This window comes from Ursus arctos, chromosome X, assembly GCF_023065955.2.
Source record: "Ursus arctos isolate Adak ecotype North America chromosome X, UrsArc2.0, whole genome shotgun sequence".
In the NCBI taxonomy this organism is placed as follows: Eukaryota; Metazoa; Chordata; class Mammalia; order Carnivora; family Ursidae; genus Ursus; species Ursus arctos.
In genome coordinates, this window is record NC_079873.1 from 44,948,759 (window position 1) to 44,975,609 (window position 26,851).

General features: G+C 41.9%; 1 protein-coding gene across 2 annotated transcripts in view; it reads right to left on the reverse strand.

Annotated features, from left to right (window-relative positions):
* Nucleotides 1-1,108: 1,108 nt before the first annotated feature.
* The window catches only part of PHF8 (PHD finger protein 8), a 109,728-nt gene continuing 83,985 nt past the window's right edge, over nt 1,109-26,851 (reverse strand). For both annotated transcript variants that reach the window (XM_026488670.4, XM_026488669.4), the window contains 4 exons: nt 24,884-24,979; nt 9,301-9,410; nt 4,721-5,057; nt 1,109-3,744 (listed from right to left, as the gene is read on the reverse strand). In XM_026488670.4, coding sequence (XP_026344455.1) covers nt 3,656-3,744; nt 4,721-5,057; nt 9,301-9,410; nt 24,884-24,979 — 632 coding nt within the window. In that variant the 3' untranslated portion in view covers nt 1,109-3,655. The remainder of the gene's footprint in view (nt 3,745-4,720; nt 5,058-9,300; nt 9,411-24,883; nt 24,980-26,851) is intronic.

The window sequence follows — 26,851 nt, forward strand, 5'->3', positions numbered from 1 at the left end:
AAGATCTTCCAAGACAGGGGAAAGAACAGGAGTTTTAGGGATGCCTGGGTGGCTTAGTCGTTAAGCGTCTGCCTTTGGCTCAGGTCATGATCCCAGGGTCCTGGGATCAAGTCCCGCATTGGGCTCCTTCCTCAGTGAGGAGCCTGCTTCTCCCTCTACCTGCCACTCCCCCTGCTTGCCCTCACTCGCACGCACGCTCTCTCTGGCAAATAAATAAATAATAAAATCTTAAAAAAAAAAAAAAGAATGTGAGTTTTGGCAGATCCTGCTGTGGAAGACCACTGGCAAACTTCAGTCTCCTTCACTGTAAAATAGGACTAACAACTATCTCAAACGTTGTCAGTGAGAATTAAATGGGATATCTTAGTAAAACCCCTAGCCCATACCTGGCACAGAAAAGGCATTTAATAAATAGTACTGGTTATCAGTAAGCAGTGGTACAGTGATAAGAACACAGACTCTGGAACCAGGCTGGCCTTACAACTTAAGATGTTTGATGCTGCAAGGTTTCTTTGCCTCTGCTTTCTTATCACCAGGATGAGGATGTCAGTGAGGATGAAATGAATCAATATACATAGAATACTAAGAGCAGTGTCTAGTACAAGGAAGTGAGCGTGTCATGTTAGCTCTAGAAATTATATTTTAACCCTTAAACTGGATCTAAACACAGTAACCAAGTTCAGCCTGAAAGAGCATGTCAGATAAAGAGAGGGAAGAGAAACAAAACCCCCAAACTCCACATTCAAAGAGGAACGGGTATAGCTACTAAAAATAGCCCATGGGAGATATGGAAAGGCTTCCCATCAAACTTGTCAGGCCACTTTGAATTATTGCCCCCCTTCTTTTCTGCTCACTGTACTTCTGATTATCTGTTTCTGGTGTGTCGACTGTGTCTCTCATGAAGCCTGGGATTCTGTCCCTTTCCCACCTCAGGTGTAAGGTTGTGCTGAGTTCATGAAAGGAAGTGCTGAGTTCATGAAAGGGAGGGACAGAGAGAATGTAAAGAGAAGGCGGCACGCCTGGACCCATCCCACCACCCACCACCCCCCACCCCCCCCACCCCCCACCACCACCACAACCACCAAAAAAAGAATTCCAAGCAAAGTAATTGCCAAGATAAATCACTTTTATCTCTATAGGAAAGGGAGGATCTAAAAAAAATATAAATTACATTAGTAACACAACATAAGAAAAAAACAGGGGAAAAAAACGACAGAGAAGTCTGTATGATGCTATTCTAACCTGTTTATAAAAAGGCCCTGCATCAGAAATTCACAATCCTACCCACTTCTAAAAATATATTTAGACATGTACAGAAGCGGTGGGCTTGTTTTTAAATTGTTTGCTTTTTCTGTAAAAATATATTAAAGGTGAATAGAAATCCTCTCTCCCTGCCCCCTACCCAACCCCCAGCTCTGTGCTGGGAATTGGAGACCAGAGGTAACTCTCACCATGTTCTACACCTTAGTTACTACCACTCCCAACCCCTCCCCAACTCACTTCACTTAGAACCTGAAACATTAAAAAAAAAAAAAAAGCACACTAGCCTCTTTGGAAAAGCATAACTCTGAGGGTAAACTTGCTTTTCATTTAAAACACAAAACAACAAACAGGAGGCTCTGAGAGCACAACTAAACTAAACGGAAACCCAGTCAAACAGAGGTTGGGTTTCAGCCCCACAGAAACTTCTAACAAAGAAACAGAGGGGAAAGAGGCCCGGAACCAGGGGGATTTGCTAGCAATTAGCTGCCTTTGAAAGATCAAGGGGGGGTGGGTGTTAATGGGCAGAAGGGCTGGGGTCCTGGTCTTGGTTACAGCAGTCAGGGCCTAGTCAGGCAGTTGCCTACACAGGGACACAGGCTGCCCCCCTTCCCTCCCCTCGCTACCCTCTGCTGCCTTGAAATCCCCAAGAAAGCAAAGCTGGGTGGAAACAGAGGAGAGGGGTGTGGGGACCTCACGTGCTAGGGGGGAGGTAGCCAGGCTTTTTGCCTTTGGTGTGACTAGATGGAGGACTGCATGGCCCCTGGGGTCCCCAAAATAAAAAAAAAAAAGCGGATGGGTTTAAGGGACCCCTGATTCCAAATAAGGAGAGTAGATGTGGGCTGTAGAGAAAAGAAAGACAAACTAGAGACACAAAGAAGACAAGGGAAGCCTCACATACTCCTGTGGCCTGCATGGTAGCTGTTAAGTTCCCCAGAAGCACTGGGCAAACTGGGGTGAGGTCGAAGTGGGGAGCAGAGGGCAAGGATGCACTCCACTTGGGCAGTACCAAAATGGAGGGAGTGGGGCATTCTCCATCCAGTCCAGGGTGCCAGGGAGGCAAGACAGGCAGAGGTGGAGGGAGCTGGGGGGAGAAAGAAGAGGGAGAGGCATTGGGCATTGTCTGGACAATAGAGACATCCACAAGGGGAAGACAGGGAGTGGAGGATCAGATGATCTGCTCCTTTACAGACGGGCATCTCCTCTCCCAGGCTCAGGCTCCCGAGTAGCCCATCTGCACTCTGCTTGAGTGTTGACCTGATGTCTGGGAGCACAAAGACCCAGAAGTGAAGATGTGAGTTCTGAGGTCTTCTTCAGACCAAGACCTTAGGTGGGGAAAGAAGCAGGGAGGCTCCTGATAGAGAACCCAGGGGTGAGCTGTCCTGTCACATCCTCTCCAGAAGGTCCAGGCTGTGCTCTGTGGTACAGGTGAAGAGAGCAGGCTGTACATAGGGCCAGGGTTATCTGCTTCAGTGGTAGGAACTTTCAGACTTTTGGAAGATGGTTTTTCACTTGCTGGAGCCCAGCTACAGCCATGTGGATAATGTTCTGCAGGACCTCAAAATCCAGGTAAATCCCTGAAGCTTACCCTGGGACAGGGGACCTCATCTGTAGCCACCCGGAAGTAGCTTCCTCCAGTGGGCTACAAAGTCATGGTCAAAGGCTTGGGTGTCGGTCCTCTCCCCACCTTGAGAAGTGACAGAAATCTCTCTTCTTCCCAAAGATGAGTGATGTCAGCCCATAACCTTTCTAGTCCACCTCTGAAAATGGCCCCGTGGTGGGGCAGTAAGGAGACTCTGGAATCTCCTATTTATTTTCATGAAGCATTTGGCAAGAGGGGGCAGAGGCTAGACCCTTCTCCTAGGAACGAGTCTGGAATGGGACATGTCCACGGGGCTGTGGGGAGGAAGGGGATGGAAATATGGGCAGAGGTGGACAGGCTTCTGGAGACAGGGCTGGAGCTGCAGGAAGTGCTGAGCACTGGGCCTCCCACTTCATGACTAGGGAAACAGCAAGGGGCCCAGGCTCACTTTATGCCTCTCCCCATCCTGCCTTCCAGCTTTAAGTGGGGATGAGAGTAAAGGGCAGACAAGGCTGGTAAAAAGGAAATGGGTTGGAGCAGCAAAAAAGAGGGTTCTAGTCAGTCAGAAACCTCTCCCATTTACCTGCTACTTAGAGGTATGGAGAAGGGATGCTCTAGTGGAAGTAGGGAAGGGAGTTAGGGGAGTTGGTGAAGGGGCCCGTTGGGGAGTCCATGCCTTTGGTCAGTTCCAAGAAAGCAGGACAATGCGCCTCAGCACCTTGTCCGGGGCAGATAGGATCCAGGAGTGCCCCGAGAGTTGACAATGGAGAAGGCAATGGGGGTGAAGGGGTGAGGGGCAGGACACTAGGGGGCTCACAGAAGTAGTTTGCCATTTCTGTGGATTTTCAGGATGCGGCCAAGTCTCTGCTTTGCTGTGGCCAGACCCTTTTTAGGACGCTTTCCTGTGGGGGAAAAGAGAGGTAAGTAAAGGCTATGGCACAGGCTTCAGCAGCAACTCTAGCACAACTATCTTCAGTCTACCCCCTTCCTCTGTTCCTCTGCCCAGAGTCTCCCCATCCTTATGCTGACTCCAGGCACATCTTGGGCAAGAAGCCCTCCTTAACCACTTCCATCCAACACCACATGCCTTGGCTCTTCCTCCTATGACCTGCAGCAGCTATTGACTCCCTGGTTAGTCTGTCTGGTTCCTTTTCCTCAGATTTCTTTGGTCCCAATCATTTTTCTTCCTAAATTCTGTGAGGCTGTGGTTATGCCTCCCTGTCCTCTTATTCTGACCACTGGAATTAGATAAGTGCCTGGTTATGTTATAGCTCAGTGTCCCTGAAGGTGCCATCCCCAGAGCCTTGTTTCATTAGAAAGCCCCATCTTGAAAGAAAGAGAGAAAGAAAGAAAGAAAGAAAGAAAGCCCCATCCTCGTCACCCAATGCCACACTGACCTCACCGCCCTTGAGCTGCATACTCTAGGGACCGGGCTTTGAGGGCCAAAGTGAGGAAAAGCAGGGCTTGAGCACCTCTCCCATCACCTCTTCCTCTCTCTCCCCTCATCAAATCACCTCTCATGTCTCATGCGACTTTTTCCATACTTGATCAATTGATCCCCTCCCTTTCCATTCCCTCTGCTATAGCCTTAGCCTCTCTTCACTGCAGCCTGAACCTATGTATATGCCTCTTCCCTAGACTTCCCACCTGTAGCCCACCCTCTACTCTGGTCACCAGAAGGCTCCTCCCTAACCCACATCTGAAATGCCTCTGTTTAACCCCAGTTAATCTCTCTTCATGGCCTAAGAGATCAAATCCAAGCACCTTAGGTTGGCCATCAGGGTCCCTCCCAGGTATTCTCATCTACCAGAGTGCTTAGGGTTTGGAGCTGGTGACCCTAAGATCCTTTTCAGTTCTGCAACCATATGGCAGTCATACCTTGTCCTGCTTGATTGCTCTGGGAGCCAACTGAGGGGCGCCGCTGGGTCAAGAAGACACCAGGGGCCATGGGTGTGGTGCTGCGGTTTGCCTGGGCCATACCAAAGGCATTGGGACGAGCAGTATATTCATGGTCAGCAAGACTCCCTGAGAGGGCCTCTTGTTTAGGCTCAGGAGGAGGCGGGGGTGAGGAGGAGGTGAGAAGCTGGGGTGTAGTGGCCAGAGTTGGGACTGGTGCTGCCACACTGAGATTGGACTCTTGAGGACGAGGCTGTTCTACCTCCTTCAACAAAGGCTTCTTCTTGATGTATTTCTTCTTTTGCGCTTTCTGCAGCTCCTGAAATACAAGCCAAGTGGGAGGAGAAAATTCAGAAGTGGAGAAAAGAAGAGAATTGCCCAGAAAGGAAACTAGACACTGGTCAATGTGGTCCTGCAGCCCACCCCCACCCCAAGTCTAGCCTGGGTGTATGTACACACAAGGCACAGGCCTTCTAACACCTAAGGTCATTTCTTGGGTACCATCCATCCTTAAGTTACCACTGCCACAAATCAGTACAGTGGTAACAGAAGGGTAAATGAATTCAGAGACTTGGGTTTTGGTTCTAGCATTGCCATTTATGAGGTGGACCATGGACACTTCTAATAAGAATAGCTAAATTTATGACAGCAGTTAAGGCCCTTTATACAGTTGACCCTTGAAAAACGTAGGGGTTACAGGTACTGACCCCCGATGTGGGCAAAAATCCACATATAACTTTTGACATCCCCCAAACTTAACTACTAATAGCCTACTGTTGATTGGAAGCCTTATGAATAACATGAATGGCTGATTAACATCTATTTTGTTGTGTTGTATGTATTCTTACAACAAGCTAAGGCAGAGAAAAGAAAATATTAAGAAAATCATAAGGTAGAGAAAATACATTTACAGTAGTATTGTAATGAAAAAAATATCTACATATAAGTGGACCTGCGCAGTTCAAACCCATGTTGTACAAGGGCCAACTGTATACTTTACTTCATTTATTCCTCAGAGTAGCCATGAGAAGGAAAATCCCTCAGTTTATAGATGAGAAAACTGAGGAGCAGGGATATTAAAGAAGTTGAGCTCAAAGCCTCACAGGTGAAGAGTTGTTAGGTCCAGGATTTAGCCAGGTCTATCTGAATACCCACCCTGCACACTTCCCAAAAAGGGACCTCTGGGAGTGAAAGAATAGTAGCTTTGGAATGAAAAAAAAACTTGGGTTCAAATCTAGGTTTGTGCTCCCTAAGTGGGATGACCTCCGTCAAGTTACTAACCTTTGTGAATCTCAATCGCCTTATCTGTAAAATGGGCAAAATAAATCTGTTTTTTAGGGCTGTCAGAAAGATTAAATAATGATGTAAAAACACACAGTACATAGTAGGTACTCAACAAGTGGTGTACTATTATTCTATGTTCATCTCTTACAATGGTTTCTCCTCCTCTTGCTGGTCTTTTCTTTTCATAGAGGACTTGGCAGTCCTCCAGATCACTGGGTCTTAAAAACCTCAACTCTGGATGGGAGGGATGAATAAGGAGTTGTGTCAATTCTCCCAATATCTTGGATTTCATCCATCCGTTGCTCTATGGATCTACTATCCACTGTGTAGTGGGTACCTGTATAGTGGGCATCTGGAGCCCTGAGAACCTGGAAAGGTGGTGCTGAGAGCATGTGAACGACTTCACCTTCTGAAATGCTACACAGCCACACAGACCAACTCAGTGATTACATTTCTTTGCCTTGGCAACACGGGCCTACTCCTGCCTTCGGAAGATCTGACAGGCTGTGGCTACCATAGGAATTTCTGGGGGACAAGAATAATAATATTAGTAATACATGCCAGGTACTGTTCTATAATTTAACTCATTTAATACTCAGAAGAAGTATGAGAAGAAAGAATGAAAATCCCATTTTTAGGAGAAGAAACTGTGGCACAGAGAGATTAAGTCATTTTTCCGAGGTTATAGGACCAATATGTGGCCAAGCTGGGATTCAGACCTAAGCCATCTAGCTTCAGAATCTCTTTTCTCAACCACACTGCTATTCCACCCATACCAGAAACTACATTTCTGCCCCCATTTCTCTCATCTCAATCCAGAAATTATCTAGTCACACCTAGATCACATAGCCTAAATTTTTCTATCTTCGTTGCCAATCTCCTTGTATAATTCATCCAGATCCCTCACTGAAGACTAGACCGTCTTAGGACAGGACCACTTACACCTTGTCAATTTCCTTGCTCAAAAACCTGTTACCAGGTCTGACATTCATGGTCTTCCATAGTCTGGTCATTCATACTTACCCAACCCATAATGATAACACTGAAAAACTAACATGTCTATAGTACTTGCTCTGTGCCATGTGCCATTCTCAGAGATTTCCCACACATTAACTCATCTAAACCTCAAACTTTATGAGGAAACAGAGGCACACAGAAATCAAGTTATGTGCTAAAGTGGTAGAGTGAGGATTCGAACTCAGGCAGGCTGGCTCTACAATCCCTTTTTTAATCTGAATTTATCTTACCCCATTCCCCAACATGAAGCCTCCAATCCAGAAAGATCTGCTCATTCATCCATGCATCCATTCACTCACTCGCCCAACATGGACTAAACACATGTTTAGTATATTGGGGATATCAAGTTAAATTAGATACATCCCCACCCTTGAGGCACTCATAGTTTATAAGGGACACAGAAAAGCATACTTATGATTATAAGTACAATGAGAGAATACTACAGAAGCACAGAAGGCCACTGAAATAAACTGGTGGTAGGTAGAATGAAGGAGTGTTAGGTAAGACATCTGAAAGGGATGATCCCCAATGGGCAGAGAGAACAACCTGTGCAAAGGCACAGAGGCATGAGACAACATGGTATACACTAGGTGAACTACAAGCACTGTGGTGCAATAGTACGGCTGGTACAAAGCACGTGCATGCAGGGCCGGTAGGAGGTTAGGGAGGAGAGGTGACTAGAGACCAAATTAAGAGGACCTTGGGTGCTTTGCCAAGGATTTCCCTTCTCCTGGAATGCCTCCCTGTTCCTTCTAAAAGCTTAGCCAGCAAAACCCCTCCCAAATTTCAAATCCTCTTCTTTGAGGTCATCCCTGACCAAACCAAACAGAAGTGAGCTCCTTAGAAGGCACTAGAAGTAGTTTCCACACCTTTAATTAATTTATCTGTTTATTTAAAACAGTAAAACCCCCCTCCCTTTTTTTTCCAAATTACATCTTAGATGGCACTAGGATATACATAACAGAAGTTCTGGTCAAAGAAGGCCTGCTTGGCCTGCTTGGTCTCTGCTGGCTCCCAGCAACAGCCACTGAGACATTTCTAAGCAACTCTAGAGCTCCATATAACAGCATATTAAAAACATCATTCTATTAAATTTTATTTAAATAGGATATAATTATTAAATTATATAAACATTTTACTATTTTATTGAAATAGCAAGTAACAGGAAATTTGAAGTTAGAGGATATGAGTTTGAATCTTGTCTCCTCCATTTACTGGCTGTATTATCCTGGACTAGTCACTTAAAGAGAGCCTCATTTTCTTCACCTGCAAAATGATGAAAATATCACCTATTGAACAGGGCTACTGGGCAGATTATATGAAACATTGTACATGGAAGCACCTAACGTAAAGTAGATGCTCAACAAATACTGTAAGCAATAGGATGTCACATGAGGAGCCAAGGGGATGTTGATAAGGAGAGAATCAGAAAATTCAACTCCAACTGCTCCCAGGGTTGCTGAGCATAGTATACACATTAAAGAACTTTGCAAACTGTAACCTGCTAGGAGGCCAAGTTGATTCTAGTGAAGTGACCCTTTAGGACAAAAACTAGTGGGTGAAGTTTTCTTGGGAAGTAGGGGTAAATATTAAGGCAATAATATTTGGTATACCTCTGGTTCTTTCTTTTGTTGTGAATTCCTCCTTCTGGTCATTTTGCCCAGAGAAGAATGGATGAACAAGAGAACAAAATCAAAAATATCAACCACGACCCAACCAAAATATTCATATGTGGAATGTAAGAAACAGTGTAGAGGATCATAGGGGAAAGGGAGGGAAAACTGAATGGGAAGTCATCAGAGAGGGAGAAAAAACATGAGAGACTCTTAACTATAGGAAATAAACTGAGGGCTGCTGGACGGCAGCTGGGTGGGGGGATGGGGTAATTGGGAGATAGGCTCTAAGGAGGGTACATGATGTAATGAGCACTGGGTGTTATACGCAACTGATAAATTACTGAACACTACATCTGAAACTAATGATGTACTGTATGTTGGCTAATTGAATTTAAATTAAAAACAGTAATAATTTTGGTATAGAGGACAAAGAAAGCCTCTACCCAAAAAACAAATTCTGATACTGGTTGCGTGGCTGAGAACTCGAATATACTCAGCTGGTATGCTCTCATTCAAGGACAGAGAGAAGTTGGCCTGCTTGGTTTCCACTGGCTCCCAACAACAGCCTCTGAGACATTTCTAGTTTTTGTCCTAAAGGCAAACTGGGATCAGTAGCAGGGCCACTGCCCGGGTGTCAGCACCTACCTGCTGGGCCAGCTTTGCAGCTGCTGCAGCCAAGCCTGTCTCAATGGAAGCTACCCGGGTCCCCTCACGCACAGGACGGTCCTGCTTTGGTAGAGTTGGGGTCACACGGGCTGCAGAGGAAACAGGATGAAAACATTTATCTGAATGTCAAGCATATTCCCTACCTCTGAGCCTCCCCCAAACGTGGTCTCATCGGTCTCCCAGCTTCCAGTTTTTTACAAAGTCCGATTTTGTATACCATAAGGTAAGAAGCTAATTTACAAATGCTCAAAGCACACAAGGCACATAATGATTACAGGATAAAAGTTAACTTTCCTGAACTGGCATTTAAGATTGTCCATGTTCTGCTCCTAGCCCACCTACCTCCTCAACCGTATTTCCACATCCATATTCTCAGCTTCTCTAGACAGAATGGATTCCTTATTATACCTCCAGAATACACACAGCTCATCCTCTCTCCCCCTGCCTTCATCCTCACCATCCACAGTACCTAGAGTACCCTCTTTCCTTTGTCCACCTCTTCAAAATCTGACCGTCCTTAAAAGGCAAGCTGCAATCAACCTTCTATACAAAACCTGTAGGAGCACTCTTGCTCACACTGACCTCTCCCTCTCCTGAACTAATGATGTGTACCAGTCACTTAATATATAGCACCATACCATCCTGTCTCATTCCCTAACTTTGATGTACTGTTGTGCATACGTTATTTTGCCAACCAAACAGGCTGTGAGCTCCTGAAGAAGACTGTCTGTTGTATAACCCTTTTATAGTGCTTTAACAACCTTGAATCAAAAAACAGTTATTTAAAAAAATAGTTAATTATCCCACATTTTACACAGCAAGTGTATTTTGCCAAACAGCCCCAGATGATGAAGGAAAACTCCTGTTTACAGAAGAATGCCAGCTAATAAATGTAGAAGGAATGACAAAATTGGAAAATCACAGCTTTGCAAGCCCTAATAAAACAACTGATTCTAGGGACCTGGATACTGACACAGTACCAATCTATTACCTCACATACTACTTGCTAGTCTCAACAAGGAAAAAACTAGCTTTACAATGGTAAGATCATACACCTCCTTAACTAAGTATTAACCTGATTGTTACTAATAGTGAGACAGCTGACTTCAAGTGCCTCCTGATGCGATGGAATACGAAATTCACAGCATCACCTTGGAAGTAGTTTTGCCAAAGATCTAAAATCAAGTAAGTGGTTCATATTACTTCCAGTTTTCAGGAAACAGAGATAAGAGAACAAGTTAAATGATACCATGAGAAAACAATCAGACATTCTACAAGATAACTAACTGGACTGGTTTCATTAAAAAGACAATGTCACAAGGAAGCAAACAAATCTAGAAGGTGGGATGGGTCACAGGACAATTATACTACTTTTTACAACAAATAAATAGCACAGAAAAAGAAGGGGGGAATGCTCCGGATTAAGAGAGACTCAAAAGGCATGACAGCTGGGGGGCAGTTAAGATGGCAGAGGAGTAGGGGACCCCTTTTTCAGCTGGTCCCCTCAGTCGAGTTGGATAGGTACCAGACCGGCCTGAACGTCCACAGAATCAGCCTGAGACGCAGGAAGATACATCTGGATCTCTACAAATGAACATCTCCAGCGCTGAGTATTGAGGTACAAAGCGGAGAGCCGTGAAACTGCGCACAGATATCGGAAGATAAATGGAAGGGGGAGGGAGCCGCCGCGTTTGGGCACCGGGAAGCGGTAGCCACCTGCACGGGGGGGGGGGGGGGGGGGAGCGGGCGGACTCACGGACCAGGCGGACTCACGGACCGGCACCCACGAGAGAGCTGCTGAGACCATGAGCCGGGGAATGCGCGCCACCAGATTGAAATGGAGCTCTGGTGTGCTCACTGGAACCAGACTGAGACCCGGAGCTCCGGGAGCACACGGGGGCGGCTGGCGGTATTAGAAACACAAAGGACAGAGACTCGCCGGCCCTGGAAGTGAGGGCTGGGATGCCGGGTATGGGGCGCACATTCCGGGACGCTGCAGGGTTGAGCAGCACCAACAGAGACAGAGTTAAAGTGGCCAGAACATTAGTAGAGAACGGGCCGCAATCCCTCTGTTCCGTGACAGAGGCTGAAATTTGGCCGCTGCTGCTCTGACTCTCAGAAGAGGCACAGCAAACCGCCAGGGAAAGCCGCCAGAGAACAAAAGCCTGGAAATACCGGCTCAGGGAGTGCCCATCCCCATGCCCCCTCGCAGGGGACGCGGAGACTCTACCCAAACAGGGCTGCCTGAGTATCGGCGTGGCAGGCCCCTCCCCCAGAAGGCAGGCTGAAAAATCAAGAAGCCCACATCCCTAAGATCCCAATAAAACAAGGGTGCGCGGCCTGGGTCCCGGGCAATAATTTGGGCGCTGAACAACCCCGCAACCTCTCCTCATCAGAAAGACGAGAAGGAGAAATCCACCCCAGCAAAGAAAAGACAATGAGTCTGTGGCCTCTGCCACAGAACTGATGGATATGGATATAACCAAATTATCAGAAATGGAATTCAGAGTAACAATGGTCAAGATGATGTGTAGACTTGAAAAAAGTTTTAACGAAAATGTTAATGAGAATATAGAATCTCTAAGGGCGGAAATGAGAGCGAATCGGGCAGAAATTAAAAATTCTATGAACCGGGGCGCCTGGGTAGCGCAGTCGTTAAAGCGTCTGCCTTCGGCTCAGGGCGTGATCCCGGTGTGCCGGAATCGAGTCCCACATCAGGCTCCTCCGTTGTGAGCCTGCTTCTTCCTCTCCCACTCCCCCTGCTGTGTTCCCTCTCTCGCTGGCTGTCTCTGTCAAATAAATAAATAAAATCTTTAAAAAAAAAAAAAAATTCTATGAACCAAATGCAGTCAAAACTAGAGGCTCTGACGGCCAGGGTGGATGAGGCAGAAGAACATATCAGCAAATTGGAGGATGGATTAGTAAAAGAGAAAGCTAAAATAGAATCTGGACTTAAAAAAATCCACGAGCAAGAATGTAGGTTACGGGAATGTCAGAATCATCGGCATCCCCAAGGGGGTAGAGAAAAACAGAGGTCTAGAAGAGATATTTGAACAAATTGTAGCTGAAAACTTCCCTAATCTAGCGAGGGAAACAAACATTCGTGTCCAAGAGGCAGAGAGGACCCCTCCCAAGCTCAACCACGACAAACCTACACCACGTCACGTCATGGTGCATTTCGCAAATATTAGATCCAAGGATACAGTATTGAAAGCGGCCAGGGCAAAGAAATTTCTCACGTACCAAGGCTAAGGCATCAGAATTACGTCAGACCTGTCTACACAGACCTGGAATGAGAGAAAGGGTTGTGGGAGCATTTTTAAAGCTCTTTCAGAGAAAAACATGCAGCCAAGGATCCTTTATCCAGCAAGGCTGTCATTCAGAATTGATGGGGAAATAAAGACATTTCAGAATCGCCTGTCATTAACCAATTTCGTAACCACGAAACCAGCCTTACAGGAGATATTAAGGGGGGTTCTATAAAGGTAAAAAGGCCCCAAGAGTGATACAGAACAGAAAGTCACAATCGATAGAAACAAAGACGTTACTGGCAACATGGCATAATTAAAATCATATCTCTCAATAGTCAGTCTCAATGTAAATGGCCTAAATGTTCCCATAAAGCACCACAGGGTAGCAGATTGGATAAAAAGACATGACCCATCCATGTGCTGTCTAAAAGAGACTCATTTTGAACCCAAAGATACATCCAGACTGAAAGTAAAGGGATGGAATACCATCTCTCACGCCAATGGACCTCAAAAGAAAGCTGGGGTAGCAATTCTCATATCAGACAGATTGGATTTTAAACTAAAGACTATAGTTAGAGACTCAGAAGGGCACTATATTATTCTTAAAGGATGTATCCAACAAGTGGATATGACAATTATAAATATATATGCCCCCAACAGGGGAGCAGCAAGATACACAAGCCTACTCTTAACCGGATAAAGAGACACATAGATAAAAATACGTTAATAGTAGGGGACCTCAACACTCCACTCTCAGAAATAGAACACTCATGCAAAAAATCGACAAAGAAACAAGAGCTTTGAATGCCATACTCGACAAGTTGGACCTCATAGATATATATAGATCATTACACCCCAGAACCAAACAATACTCATTCTATTCTAATGCCCATGGAACATTCTCAAGAATAGACCATGTTTTGGGTCACAAAACAGGTCTCGACCGACACCAAAAGACTGAAATTATTCCCTGCATATTCTCAGACCACAACGCTTTGAAAGTGGAATTCAACCACAAGGAAAAATTTGGAAGAAACTCAAACACTTGGAGAATAAGAACCATCCTGCTCAAAAATGATTTGATAAACCAGAAAATCAAAAATCAATTTAAACAATTTATGGAGACCAACGAGAATGAAAACACAATGGTCCAAAACCTATGGGATACTACAAAGGCAGTCCTAAGGGGGAAATACATAGCCACCCAAGCCTCACTCAAAAGAATAGAAAAATCTAAAATGCAGTTTTTATATTCTCACCTCAAGAAGCTGGAACAGTAACAGAGGGACAGGCCTAATCCACGCACGAGGAAGCAGTTGACCAAGATTAGAGCAGAAATCAATGAAATAGAAACCAGGAGTACAGCAGAGCAGATCAACAGAACTAGAAGCTGGTTCTTTGAGAGAATTAATAAAATTGACAGACCACTGGCAAGACTTATCCAAAAGAATAGAGAAAGGACCCAAATTAATAAAATTATGAATGAAAAAGGAGAGGTCACGACGAACACCATTGAAATTGGAAGGATTATTAGAAATTTTTATCAACAGCTATATGCCAATAAACTAAGCAATCTGGAAGAGATGGAATCCTTCCTGGAAACCTATAAACTACCAAGATTGAAACCAGAAGAAATTGATTTCTTAAACAGGCCAATTAATTATGAAGAAATTGAGTCAGTGATAAACAACCTTCCAAATAACAAAACTCCAGGCCCGGACGGTTTTCCTGGGGAATTCTACCAAACATTCAAAGAAGAAATAATACCTATTCTCCTAAAGCTATTTCAAAAAATAGAAACAGAAGGAAAGCTACCAAACTCATTCTATGAGGCCACTATTACCTTGATCCCCAAACCAGGCAAAGACCCCATCAAAAAGGAGAATTACAGACCGATTTCCCTAATGAACACGGATGCCAAAATCCTCAACAAGATCCTGGATGATAGAATCCAACAGTACATTAAAAGGATTATCCATCATGACCAAGTGAGATTCATCCCTGGGATGCAAGCGGGGTTCAACATTCACAAATCTATCAGTGTCTTAGATTGTATCCAGAAAGAAAAATTCAAAATCATATGATTCTCTCAATAGATACAGAAAAAGCATTTGACAAAATACTGCATCCTTTCTTGATTAAAACCCTTCAGAGTGTAGGGATAGAGGGTACATTCCTCAATCTCATAAAAACCATCTATGAAAAGCCTACAGCAAATATAATTCTCAATGGGGAAGAGCTGGAAGCCTTTCCCTTAAGATCAGGAATGTGACAAGGATGCCCACTCTCGCCACTATTATTCAACATAATACTAGAAGTTCTTGCAACAGCAATCAGACAGCAAAAAGGGATAAAAGGTATCCAAATCAGCAAAGAAGAAGTCAAACGGTCTCTCTCCGCAGATGACATGATACTCTATATGGAAAACCCAAAAGAATCCACTCCCAAACTATTGGAAGTTATAGAGCAATTCAGTAATGTGGCGGGATACAAAATCAATGCTCATAAATCAGTGGCATTTCTATACACCAACAGTGAGACTGAAGAAAGAGAAATTAGGGAATCCATCCCATTTACAATAGCACCAAAAACCATACGTTACCTTGGAATTAAATTAACCAGAGACGTAAAGGATCTATATTCTAGAAACTACAAATCACTCTTGAAAGACATTGAAGAAGACACAGAAAGATGGAAAAATATTCCATGCTCATGGATCGGAAGAATTAACATAGTTAAAATGTCCATGCTACCCAGAGCAATCTACACTTTCAATGCTATCCCGATCAAAATACCGATGACATTTTTCACAGAACTGGAACAAATAGTCCTTAAACTTGTATGGAACCAGAAAAGGCCCCGAATCGCCAAGGAACTGTTGAAAAGGAAAAACAAAGCTGGGGGCATCACAATGCCGGATTTCAAGCTGTACTATAAAGCTGTGATCACAAAGACAGCATGGTACTGGCACAAAAACAGACACATAGAACAATGGAACAGAATAGAGACCCCAGAAATGGACCCTCGGCTCCTTGGGCAACTAATCTTTGATAAAGCAGGAAAAAACATCCGGTGGAAAAAAGTCTCTTCAATAAATGGTGATGGGAAAATTGGACAGCTACATGCAAAAGAATGAAACTTGACCACTCTCTCAAACCATACACAAAGACAAACTCCAATTGGATGAAAGACCTCGATGTGAGACAGGAATCCATCAAAATCCCAGAGGAGAACACAGGCAGCAACCTCTACGACATCGGCCATAACAACTTTTTTTCATGACACATCTCCAAAGGCAAGAGAAACAAAAGAAAAAATGAACTTGTGGGACTTCATCAAGATAAAAAGCTTCTGCAGAGCCAAGGACACAGTCAAAAAAACTAAGAGGCAGCCCACGGAATGGGAGAAGATATTTACAAATGATGCTACGATAAAAGACTGGTAAACAAGATCTACAAGGAGCTTCTCAAACTCAATACGTGAGAAACAAATAAACAAATCATAAAATGGGCAGAAGATATGAACAGACACTTTTCCTATGATGATATACAAATGGCTAACCAATGAAAAAATGTTCAAAATCATTATCCATCAGGGAAATTCAAATCAAAACCACACTAAGATACCACCTTACGCCAGTTAGAATGGCAAAAATTGACAAGGCAAGAAACAACAATTGCTGGAGAGGATGTGGAGAAAGGGGATCCCTCCTACATTGTTGGTGGGAATGCAAGTTGGTATAGCCACTCTGGAAAACAGTGTGGAGGTCCCTTAAAAAGTTAAAAATTGAGCTACCCTATGACCCAGCCATTGCACTACTGGGTATTTACCCCTAAGATACAGACGTAGTGAAGAGAAGGGCCATATGCACCGCAATGTTCATAGCAGCAATGTCCACAATAGCTAAAACGTGGAAGGAGCCGAGATGCCCTTCAACAGATGAATGGATTAAGAAGCTGTGGTCCATATATACAATGGAATATTACTCAGCTATCAGAAAGAACGAGTTCTCAACATTTGCTGCAACATGGACAGCACTGGAGGAGATATTGCTAAGTGAAATAAGTCAAGCAGAGAAAGACAATTATATGATTTTTCTCATCTATGTAAGATAAGAACCAGGAAGATCGGTAGGGGAAGAAAGGGATAAAGAAAGGGGGGTAATCAGAAGGGGGAATGAAGCATGAGATACTATGGACTCTGAGAAACAAACTGAGGGCTTCAGAGGGGAGGGGGGCAGGGGAATGGGATGGACTGGTGATGGGTAGTTAGGAGGGCACGTATTGCATGGTGCACTGGGTGTTATACGCAACTAATGAATCATCGAACTTTACATCAGAAACCAGGGATGTTGTGTATGGTGACTAACATAATATAATAAAAAAATATTAAAAAAAAAGGCATGACAGCCAAATGCTATGTGAACTCTGCTAGATCCTGATTTAAATAAACCCACTGTAAAAATACCTTTTATTGTTTAGATAATTGAGGAAATTTTATTATGGACTTACTACTAATGTACAGGAATTATCAAATTATTACTAATTTTGTTGTTATTTTTGTTATATGAGAAAATGTATTTTTTAGAGATGTACATTAAAGTACATTGGGAGTGGGGAATGACACAATATCTAGGATTTGCTTTAAAGCACTATTTTGAAAAAAAAGAAAATAATCAAACATTGCAAAATCTTTATTTTATATGTTTTTTTTATTATATTATGTTAGTCACCATAGAGTACATCCCCGGTTTCCGATGTAAAGTTCGATGATTCATTAGTTGCATATAACACCCAGTGCACCATGCAATATGTGCCCTCCTTACTACCCATCACCGGTCTATCCCATTCCCCCGCCCCCCTCCCCTCTGAGGCCCTCAGTTTGTTTCTCATACTCCATAGTCTCTCATGCTTCATTGCCCCTTCTGATTACCCCCCCTTTTCTTTATCCCTTTCTTCCCCACCGATCTTCCTAGTTCTTATGTTCCATAGATGAGAGAAATCCTATAATAATTGTCTTTCTCTGCTTGACTTATTTCACTTAGCATTATCTCCTCCAGTGCCGTCCATGTTGCAGCAAATGTTGAGAACTCATTCTTTCTGATAGCTGAGTAATATTCCATTGCATATATGGACCACAACTTCTTAATCCAGTCATCTGTTGAAGGGCATCTCGGTTCCTTCCACGCTTTGGGTATTGTGGGCAATGCTGCTATGAACATTGGGGTACGTATGGCCCTTCCCTTCACTGCGTCTGTATCTTTGGTTAGGTACCCAGTAGTGCAATGGCTGGGTCATAGGGTAGTTCAATTTTTAACTTTTTAAGGGACCTCCACACTGTTTTCCAGAGTGGGTGTACCAACTTGCATTCCCACCAACAATCTAGGAGGGATCCCTTTTCTCCACATCCTCTCCAGCAATTGTCAAACATGGCAAAATTTTGATAATTGTTGATTCTTGGTGGTGGATGTATGGGAATTTATTCTACTGTTCTATTTTAATTAATGAAAAAAGTCAATGTCACAGAAAAAAAAAGAAGTTGGTAGTGGTACCAACCTAGATTTGAAGATTTCTTGGTTGATTAGCTGCTATTATTATTATTATTATCATTATTATTATAAAAACCTTTCTGTATAAGTAGTATGCAGATTCTAATCCTAGAATTAGAAGCAATTCAGGACACTGAAGTCTTTTTCTTTAAAGGTGATATTTTATTTGTTTAAAAATGATCTGAAGCAACAAGAACAAAGGGAAAAAGGGGCAGAAAGCTTATTTGAACAAATTACAGCTGAGAACTTCCCTAATCTGGGGAAGGAAACAGGTATTCAAGTCCAGGAGGCACAGAGAACTCCCCTGAAAATCAACAAAAACAGGCCAACACCAAGATATGACAGTGAACCTTGCAAAATATAAAGATAAAGAGAGAATTCTGAAAGCAGCTAGGGACAAAAGGTCTTTAACCTACAAGGGTAGACATATAAGGTTAGCAACTGACCTATCCACAAAAACATGGCAGGCCAGAAAGAAGTGGCATGAAATATTTAACCTGCTAAATTGAAAAAGTATGCAGCCAAGAATACTTTATCCAGCAAGGCTGTCATTCAGAATAGAAGGAGAGATAAAGAGTTTCCAGGACAAGCAAAAACTAAAGGAGGTCATGAACACTAAACCAGTCCTGCAAGACATATTAAAGGGGACACTTCGAGCAGCAAAGAGAGACCAAAAGCAACAAAGACTAAAAAGGAACAGAGACAATCTACAGGAACAGCAACTTTACAGGTAATACAATGGCACTAAATTCACATCTATCAGTAATTACTCAGAATGTAAATGGACTAAATGCTCCAATTAAAAAACACAGGGTATCAGAATGGATTTTTAAAAAAGACCCATCAAAATGCTGCTTACAAGTGACTCATTTTAGAACCAAAGACACCTCCAGACTGAACATGAGCGGGTGGAGAACCATCCATCATGCTAATGGACATCAAAAGAAAGCTGGAGCAGCCATATTTACATCAGACAAACTAGATTTTTTTGGAGGAGGGGGAGGGGCAGAGGGAGAAAGAGAATCCCAAGCAGGCTCCACGCCCAGCACAGAGCCCAACAAAGGGCTTGATCTCATGACCCTGAGATCACGACCCAAGCCGAAAATCACGAGTCAGATGCCCAACTGAATGAGCCACCAACTGAGCCACCCAGGCACCCTCAGACAACCTAGATTTTAAACCAAAGACTATAATAAAAGATGAAGAAGGGCGCTATATCACAAAAAAGGGATCTATCCAACAAGACCTAATAACTGTAAATATTTATGCCCCTAACTTGGACGCAGCTAAATACATAAGTGAATTAGTAACAAAATTAAAGAAACTCACTGAGAATAATATAACATTAGAGGACTTTAACACCCCACTCACTGCAATGGACAGATCATCTAAGCAGAAGATCAATAAGGAAACAACGGCTTTGAGAGACAGGCTGGAACAGAAGGACTTAACAGATATATTCAGAGCATTTCATCTTAAAGCAGCAGAATACACATTCTTCTCGAGTGCACATAGAACATTCTCCAGAACAGATCACATACTGGGTCACAAATCAGCCCTCAATCAGTACAAAAAGACTGAGATCATACCATGCATATTTCAGACCACAACACAATGAAACTTGAAGACAACCACAAGAAAAAATTTGGAAAGACCACAAACACATGAAAGTTAAAGAACATCATACTGAAGTATGAATGGGTTAACCAGGAAATTAAAGAAGAAATTAAAAAATACATGGTAGCAAATGGAAATGAAGTCATGACAGTCCAAAACCTTTGGGATGTAGCAAAGGCAGTCATAAGAGGGAAGTATATAGCAATACAGGTCTTCCTTAAGAAGCAAGAAAAGTCTCAAATACACAACCTAACCTTACACCTAAAGGAACTGGAAAAAGAACAGCAAATAAAGCCTAAAGCCCGCAGAAGGGAAATAATCAAGATTATAGCAGAAATAAGTGATATAGAAATAAAAAAAACCCAGCAGAACAGATCAACAAAACTAGGATCTGGTTCTTTGAAAAAATTCACAAAACTGATAAACCCCTAGCCAGACTCATCAAAAAGAGAAAGGACCCAAATATATAAAATCACGAACAAAAGAGGAGAGATCACAACACCAAAGAAATATAAACAATTAGAATATTATGAGCAATTATATGCCAACAAATAGTGCAATCTGGAAGAAATGGATACATTGCTAGAAACATATAAACTACCAAAAGGGAAACAGGAAGAAATAGAGTAGTTGAACAGACCCATAACCAGCAAAGAAATTGAATCAGTAATCAAAAACCTCCCAAAAAACAAAAGTCCAGGGCCGGATAGCTTCCCAGGGGAATTCTACCAAACATTTAAAGAAGAATTAATACCTTTTCTTCTGAAACTGTTCCAAAATATAGAAATGAAAGAAAAACTTCCAAACTCGTTCTACAGGGCCAGTATTACCTTGATTCCAAAACCAGTCAAAGACCCCACTACAGAAGAGAATTACAGACCAATATGGATGAATATGGATGCAAAAATTCTCAACAAAATACTACTAATGGAATCCAACAGTCCATTAAAAGGATTATTCACCATGATCAAGCAGGATTTATTCCTGGGCTGCACAGGGGTGGTTCAATATTCACAAATCAATCAACGTGATATACCACATTAATAAAATAAAGGATAAAAACCATAAGATCCCTCCATAGAGGCAAAAAAAGCATTTGACAAAATACAGCATTCTTTCTTGATTAACACCCTCAACAAAGTAGGGATAGAAGGAATGTACCTCAACATTATAAAGTGCATATATGAAAGACCCACAGCTAATATCATCCTCAATGGGGAAAACCTGAGAGCTTTTTCCCTAACGTCAGGAACATGACAGGGATGTCCACTCTTACCACTGTTGTTCAATATAGTACTAGAAGTCCTAGCCTCAGCAGACAACAAAAAGAAATAAAAGTCATCCAAATCGGCAAGGAAGAGGTCAAATTTTCACTCTTCACAGATGACCTGATACTCTTTGTAGAAAATCTAAAAGATTCCACCAAAACATTGCAAACTGATAGAAAAATTCAGCAAAGTCACAGGATATTGTGACTCAACATACAGAATCAACATACAGAAATCTGTTGCATATCTATACACAAATAATGAAGCAGCAGAAAGAGAAATCAAGGAACTGATCCCGTTTACAATTGCACCAAAAATCACAATGTACCTAGGAATAAACCTAAACACAGAGGTAAAAGATCTGTACACTGAAAACTATAGAACACTTATGAAAGAAATTGAATAAGATACAAAGAAATGGAAAAACATTCTATATTCTTGGATTGGAAGAGCAAATATTGTTAAAATGTCTATATTACCTAAAGCAATCTACACATTCAGTGCAATCCCTATCAAAATAACACCAGCATTTTTCACAGAGCTGGAACAAACAATTCTAAAATTTGTATGTAACCAGAAAAGACCCGAATAGCCAAAGGAATGTTGAAAAGCAAAGTGGGAAGCATCATGATTCCAGACTTCAAGCTGTATTACAAAGCTGTAATCATCAAGACAGCATGGTACCAGCACAAAAACAGACACATAGATCAATGGAACAGAATAAAGAACCCAGAAATGGACCCACAACTACGTGATCAAGTAATTTTTAACAAAGCAGGAAAGAATATTCAATGGAAAAAAGAATGTGAAGAATGAAACTGGACCCCTTTCTTATACCATACATAAAAATAAATTCAAAATGGATGAAAGACCTAAATGTGAGGCAGGAAACCATCAAAATCCTAGAGGAGAACACAAGCAACAACCTCTTTGACCTCAGTTGCAACAACTTCTTAGTAGACATGTCTCTAGAGGCAAGGGAAACAAAAGCAAAAATGAAGTATTGGGACTTCATCAAAATGAAAACTTCTGGACAGTGAAGGAAACAATCGACAGAACTAAAAGGCAACAGACGAAATGTGAGATCTTTGTAAATGACATATCAGATAAAAGGTTAGTATCCAAAATCTACAAAGAATTTATCAGTCTCAACACCCAAAAAATAAATAATCCAGTTAAGAAGTAGTCAGAAGACATGAATAGACACTTTTCCAAAGAAGACATCCAGATGGCTAACAAACACATGAAAAGATGCTCAACATCACTCATCATCAGGGAAATACAAATCAAAACCAACTGTGCCCTGCAAAATGTCTTTTTAAAATTTTTTTTAATTTAAATTTAATTTAGTCTTTGAATAGAACCTGGTTTGAATAAGCAAATTATAAGATATTTTTGGTATAATTGGGGGGAAATTTGAATAAGGATTTGGTACTAAATGATATGAGAAAATAAATGTTACTTTACTTAGGTGTCATAAAATGGTACTATGGTTATAGTAGAAGGAAGAAGTAGAAAAAATGTCATTTTCATGGAAATGCATACTGAACTATTTAGTATGTTATGATGGATGACAACAGCAAAAATGGCAAAGTTAAGGACCTCCAAACACTCATTCCTGAATTAAAACAATGAAAAAAACTGGTAAAAAAAAAAAAAAGAATAAACTTTTTCAGAATTCTGGAAATTAACTAAAGGCTTACAGCAACCCTCCAGTGGAGAATTCTAGTGGGGAAGTGAAGGCTGTGGAACAGGGGTGAGAGGGAAATATTTTACTATATACCCACATGTACGTTTTGTCCTTTTGGAATTTAATGGGGATCCACCCTAAGTAAATAATCAGAGACACCAACACATATAAATATGTTCACCCCAAATGTTATTAGTGATTGTGAAAACTTGGCAATAGGCTAAATGCCTCACATTAAAGAAGTCAGGTAAATAAGGTATATCCATAGGACATAATATTTCGTGGCCACTAAAATATTTATAAACAATGGCATAAGGACATACTTATGAAATAATATTTAAAAGGCCAGGTATATGTATTGGTTTTCAACTTTTACAGTCAACCCCTAGCTAATATAGAGTATTAATCACAAGGCAATGTAAATGCTAACAACCTTGACAATGTAAAGGAAAATGTACAGTTCACAGAAGGTCAGAAGAAGAAAGAAAGAATAGTGTGCTAGTGTCTGTATCTTAGAAAGTGGGTAATCAAGAGAGACTCACAGAAGCTGAGAGAAAGAGAAACAGAGGCTAAGTTGATACATCAAGAAATAGTGGTATAAAATCCTATTATCTTGAGTTTTGAAGGTAATGACCAGAAAAAAGAAAACAGGAGGTTGTCTCTCAGGCATGGGATTGGAGGTGAGGAAAGTAGAGGTGAAGACCATTGCATTTCATCCTAAACTCCTCTGTGCTATTTGATTTGCTACCAAATATACACATTAATTTGATTAAAAGTAAAAAAAATTAAAACAAGATACAGGATTGTATACACAGTATAATTTCAACCATAAAAAGAAATATATAGGAAAAACAGATTTGAAGGAAACATGTCAAAACATTAACACAGGGGCTGCCTCTGGGTAGCAGAATCATGGGTGGTTTCTTCCTTACATGTTCTTCTATTTTCTGTACTTTCCAACTTTTCTATTTTGCTAATTAGCCAGAAACTATAGGAAAAAATACAATCGGAAAATAGTAACATTTGCTGACTGACTCACTAAGAGAACACTTCCTAGGATTACCCTACCACCCGATGCCTCAACCTCAAGCAAACAGCAGAAATGCCAGATAAGGATGGGTGGGGCCAGCAGGGGATTTCCTGGGGAACCATGGGTACTGAGGTTCCAGCACCCTCTGTGGCAGACTGTTGCAGTAATGGCTTTCAACTTGCTCACATCTCCCTGCAGCTCCCTCTCTCAAGAGATGTTATCTATATCTCCACCCCTGGAATTGAGGCTTGACCATGTTACTTGCTTTGGCCAGTGGGACAACGGAAAACATGACACAGGCAGAGGCTTGAAAAATGCTTGCAAACTGGGGCTTTCCTTCTCTTGCTAATGGACATGCTTCTGCTTTCTTGTGAAAAAGTTTGTGCTGGCTTCCTGGTGAACCAGGAGAGACCGCATGGAGAGAGGCACTAGCCACCCCAAATTAGGTCTAGACTCCTGAAGATCATCTTTTTAAACCACCCTGCCTGGGCCAAGCCAGTCCAGACAGAACAATAACTTAGCCAACCTACAGAATCATGAGAAATGATCAGCTGTCACTGTTCTAAGCCACTAAGTTTGGAGTAGTCTGATAAGCAGCAAAAGCTAACTGACATACCCTCCAATGTGAAAACCACCCAACTAGTGAGATGAATAAAATTCTTTTATTACCCTCTAAACTCCATGTTCAACTCAATGATCATTCTTTCTTCCTTCCTCAGAGCTGGCCTCTCAGCCAGTACAGGTGACAGTCTAAGGAGTCTTGGGCCTTGTGGAGTTCAACAGTCAGCAGACTTTCCCTCATTTGACAACATATTACCAAAGGTCTGGGATGATGGTAGCAGAATGTTCTCAGAAGCCTCAGACTGCTTGCTGGAATCTGTTCAAGGTCTTCTTTTCATCTCAAGCCATATATCAGAAGCAACATGCTCCACTACCTCTGACTTGGCTGAACTGAGTGCATGAAGTGGGTCTTATTGATCATTTTCACTCCAGCACCTAACATGGTACCCTGGCACATAGGTGGTACCCAACAAATGTTTGCTGAATAAATAAATGAGTGACTGAATCATGTCTTCTTATGTTATATATCCCAACTACCTCCCAGCCTATTTTCCCCAAACCATACCTACAGAGTTTAAGGACAGAATACTGGATCACCTTTAGGACTCCATGGAGCATCATCTGAATTCTTCTTTTTCTTGGGTCGAGATTTCAAAGCAGGGTCATCATCATCAGACTCCAGGGAAGGGTAAACTGCAGTGAGAGGGAAAAGCAGAGTAAACTGAGATTTCATCCAGAAGGGTGAAGACAGAATGATACCTACATCTCAGCTCCTCCCACTCCCCTACCAGTAGACCCTTTACTTAATCCAGACTCAAATGCAGGAATCCCTGAATGTGCCACATACTTTTCACACCTTTCCACATTTGTACCTTTGCTGTAAATGTCCTTCTCTAAGTATCGCCTAATTCTGATTCACTCACTCAACATCCATTTAGTGAGTAACCTTCATGAGTTACTTTACTGACCCTGCAAAATTCAGCTCTAGGTTCACTTCCTAAATAAGCCTTCCTTATTCTCCTAATCTGATTCAGATGTCTCCTCAACTCTCCAGAGTATCCTGGGTATACCTCTACTGGAGTTGTTATATAGTATTTAAGAGTTGAAAAGTAAATACATCACCCCCAATTTACTGTGAGGGCAGGGATAAGTATTATTTGATTACAAATAAGGGAGCCTAACACAATGCAGAGAAGGTACTCAATAAATGTTGGCTGAATTGGAAAAAGAAATGCTATAACATTATTCACACAAAGGGAACAAAAAGACCACTTAGGCTGAACTGGCAACAAGATTACTGAAACTGATATGATCTGAATGGCAAAACACACATATACAATTATCTCATTTTATACACATATACACAAACATCCAGTTTTATCACACTCTCCTCGCAATCCACATGCAACACCTATAGGATTTAATGGGACAATGATGTAGATAGATTCTACTGATGAAGTCAAACGCTGTTGCTACTGCTTCTAAACCTAAAAGAGAAGCAAAGTGAGAGTGAAACTTCTTCCTAGTGATCCTGCTCCTGTTAATGACCAGCCTCAAATTTCTCTAGAATTCTGCTTCATCAGAGGAATCCAGTCTCATACTTCCTTCTAGTAGGACCTCTTTATAGGAAAATGAGTTCATTGTTCAGGCCTTCCTTTCTTGAACAAAGAAGTAAAACCCCTGTCTTCTGACCTTATTAAAGAATCTTCAAAAAAAAAAAAAAAAAGAAGAGGGGTCATTGATTGTCCCTCAAAAGAAATGACTTCTGGTAAGAGTTGTTTGAGAAAGATCCTATACCTAATAGCCCCAGTGGCTGTCAATATTATTTTCTTGGGTCTGAAAGCGTTTTTCATCTCAAGGAAAGAAGCATGGTATGGTAGAAAAACCTTGAACCTAGGGATCAGATATTATTTTGAAATCCTGGACTGACCCACTAGCTTTGTGACTTAGGAAAACTTCTCTAGGTCTCACCATCTTCACCCACAAAATTGAAATAATATCACCTGCCTTGAGAAGTTGTGAGGATTGAGAGATAATAAGTATAAAGTAACATGCAAAAAGAAATTCCATTCTAAGGCTCATGTCTTATTCAAGAGAGGTTAAGATGTAGATAGGGGCGCCTGGGTGGTTCAGTCGTTAGGCGTCTGCCTTCGGCTTGGGGCATGATCCTGGCATTATGGGATCGAGCCCCACATCGGGCTCCTCCGCTGGGAGCCTGATTCTTCCTCTCCTACTCCCCCTGCTTGTGTTCCCTCTCTCTCTGGCTGTCTCTGTCAAATAAATAAATAAAAAATCTTAAAAAAAAAAGATGTAGATAATAAGTAAGTCTAGAAATTTAAAGAAAATACAAGTTAAGATACACATATTAAAAATATAAAGGTAGAAGGAGTGATGCCCCCCAAATGGAGTTAGGAGCTTCAAGTATTTGTCCTTCCACTGTAGCAGCTGTAGAGCTAGCAAGAACTGTTAAGAATAAACATTGTGGGTAGCTAAATTGTGGAAGGAGCGGAGATGCCCTTCAACAGATGACTGGATAAAGAAGATGTGGTCCATATAAACAATGGA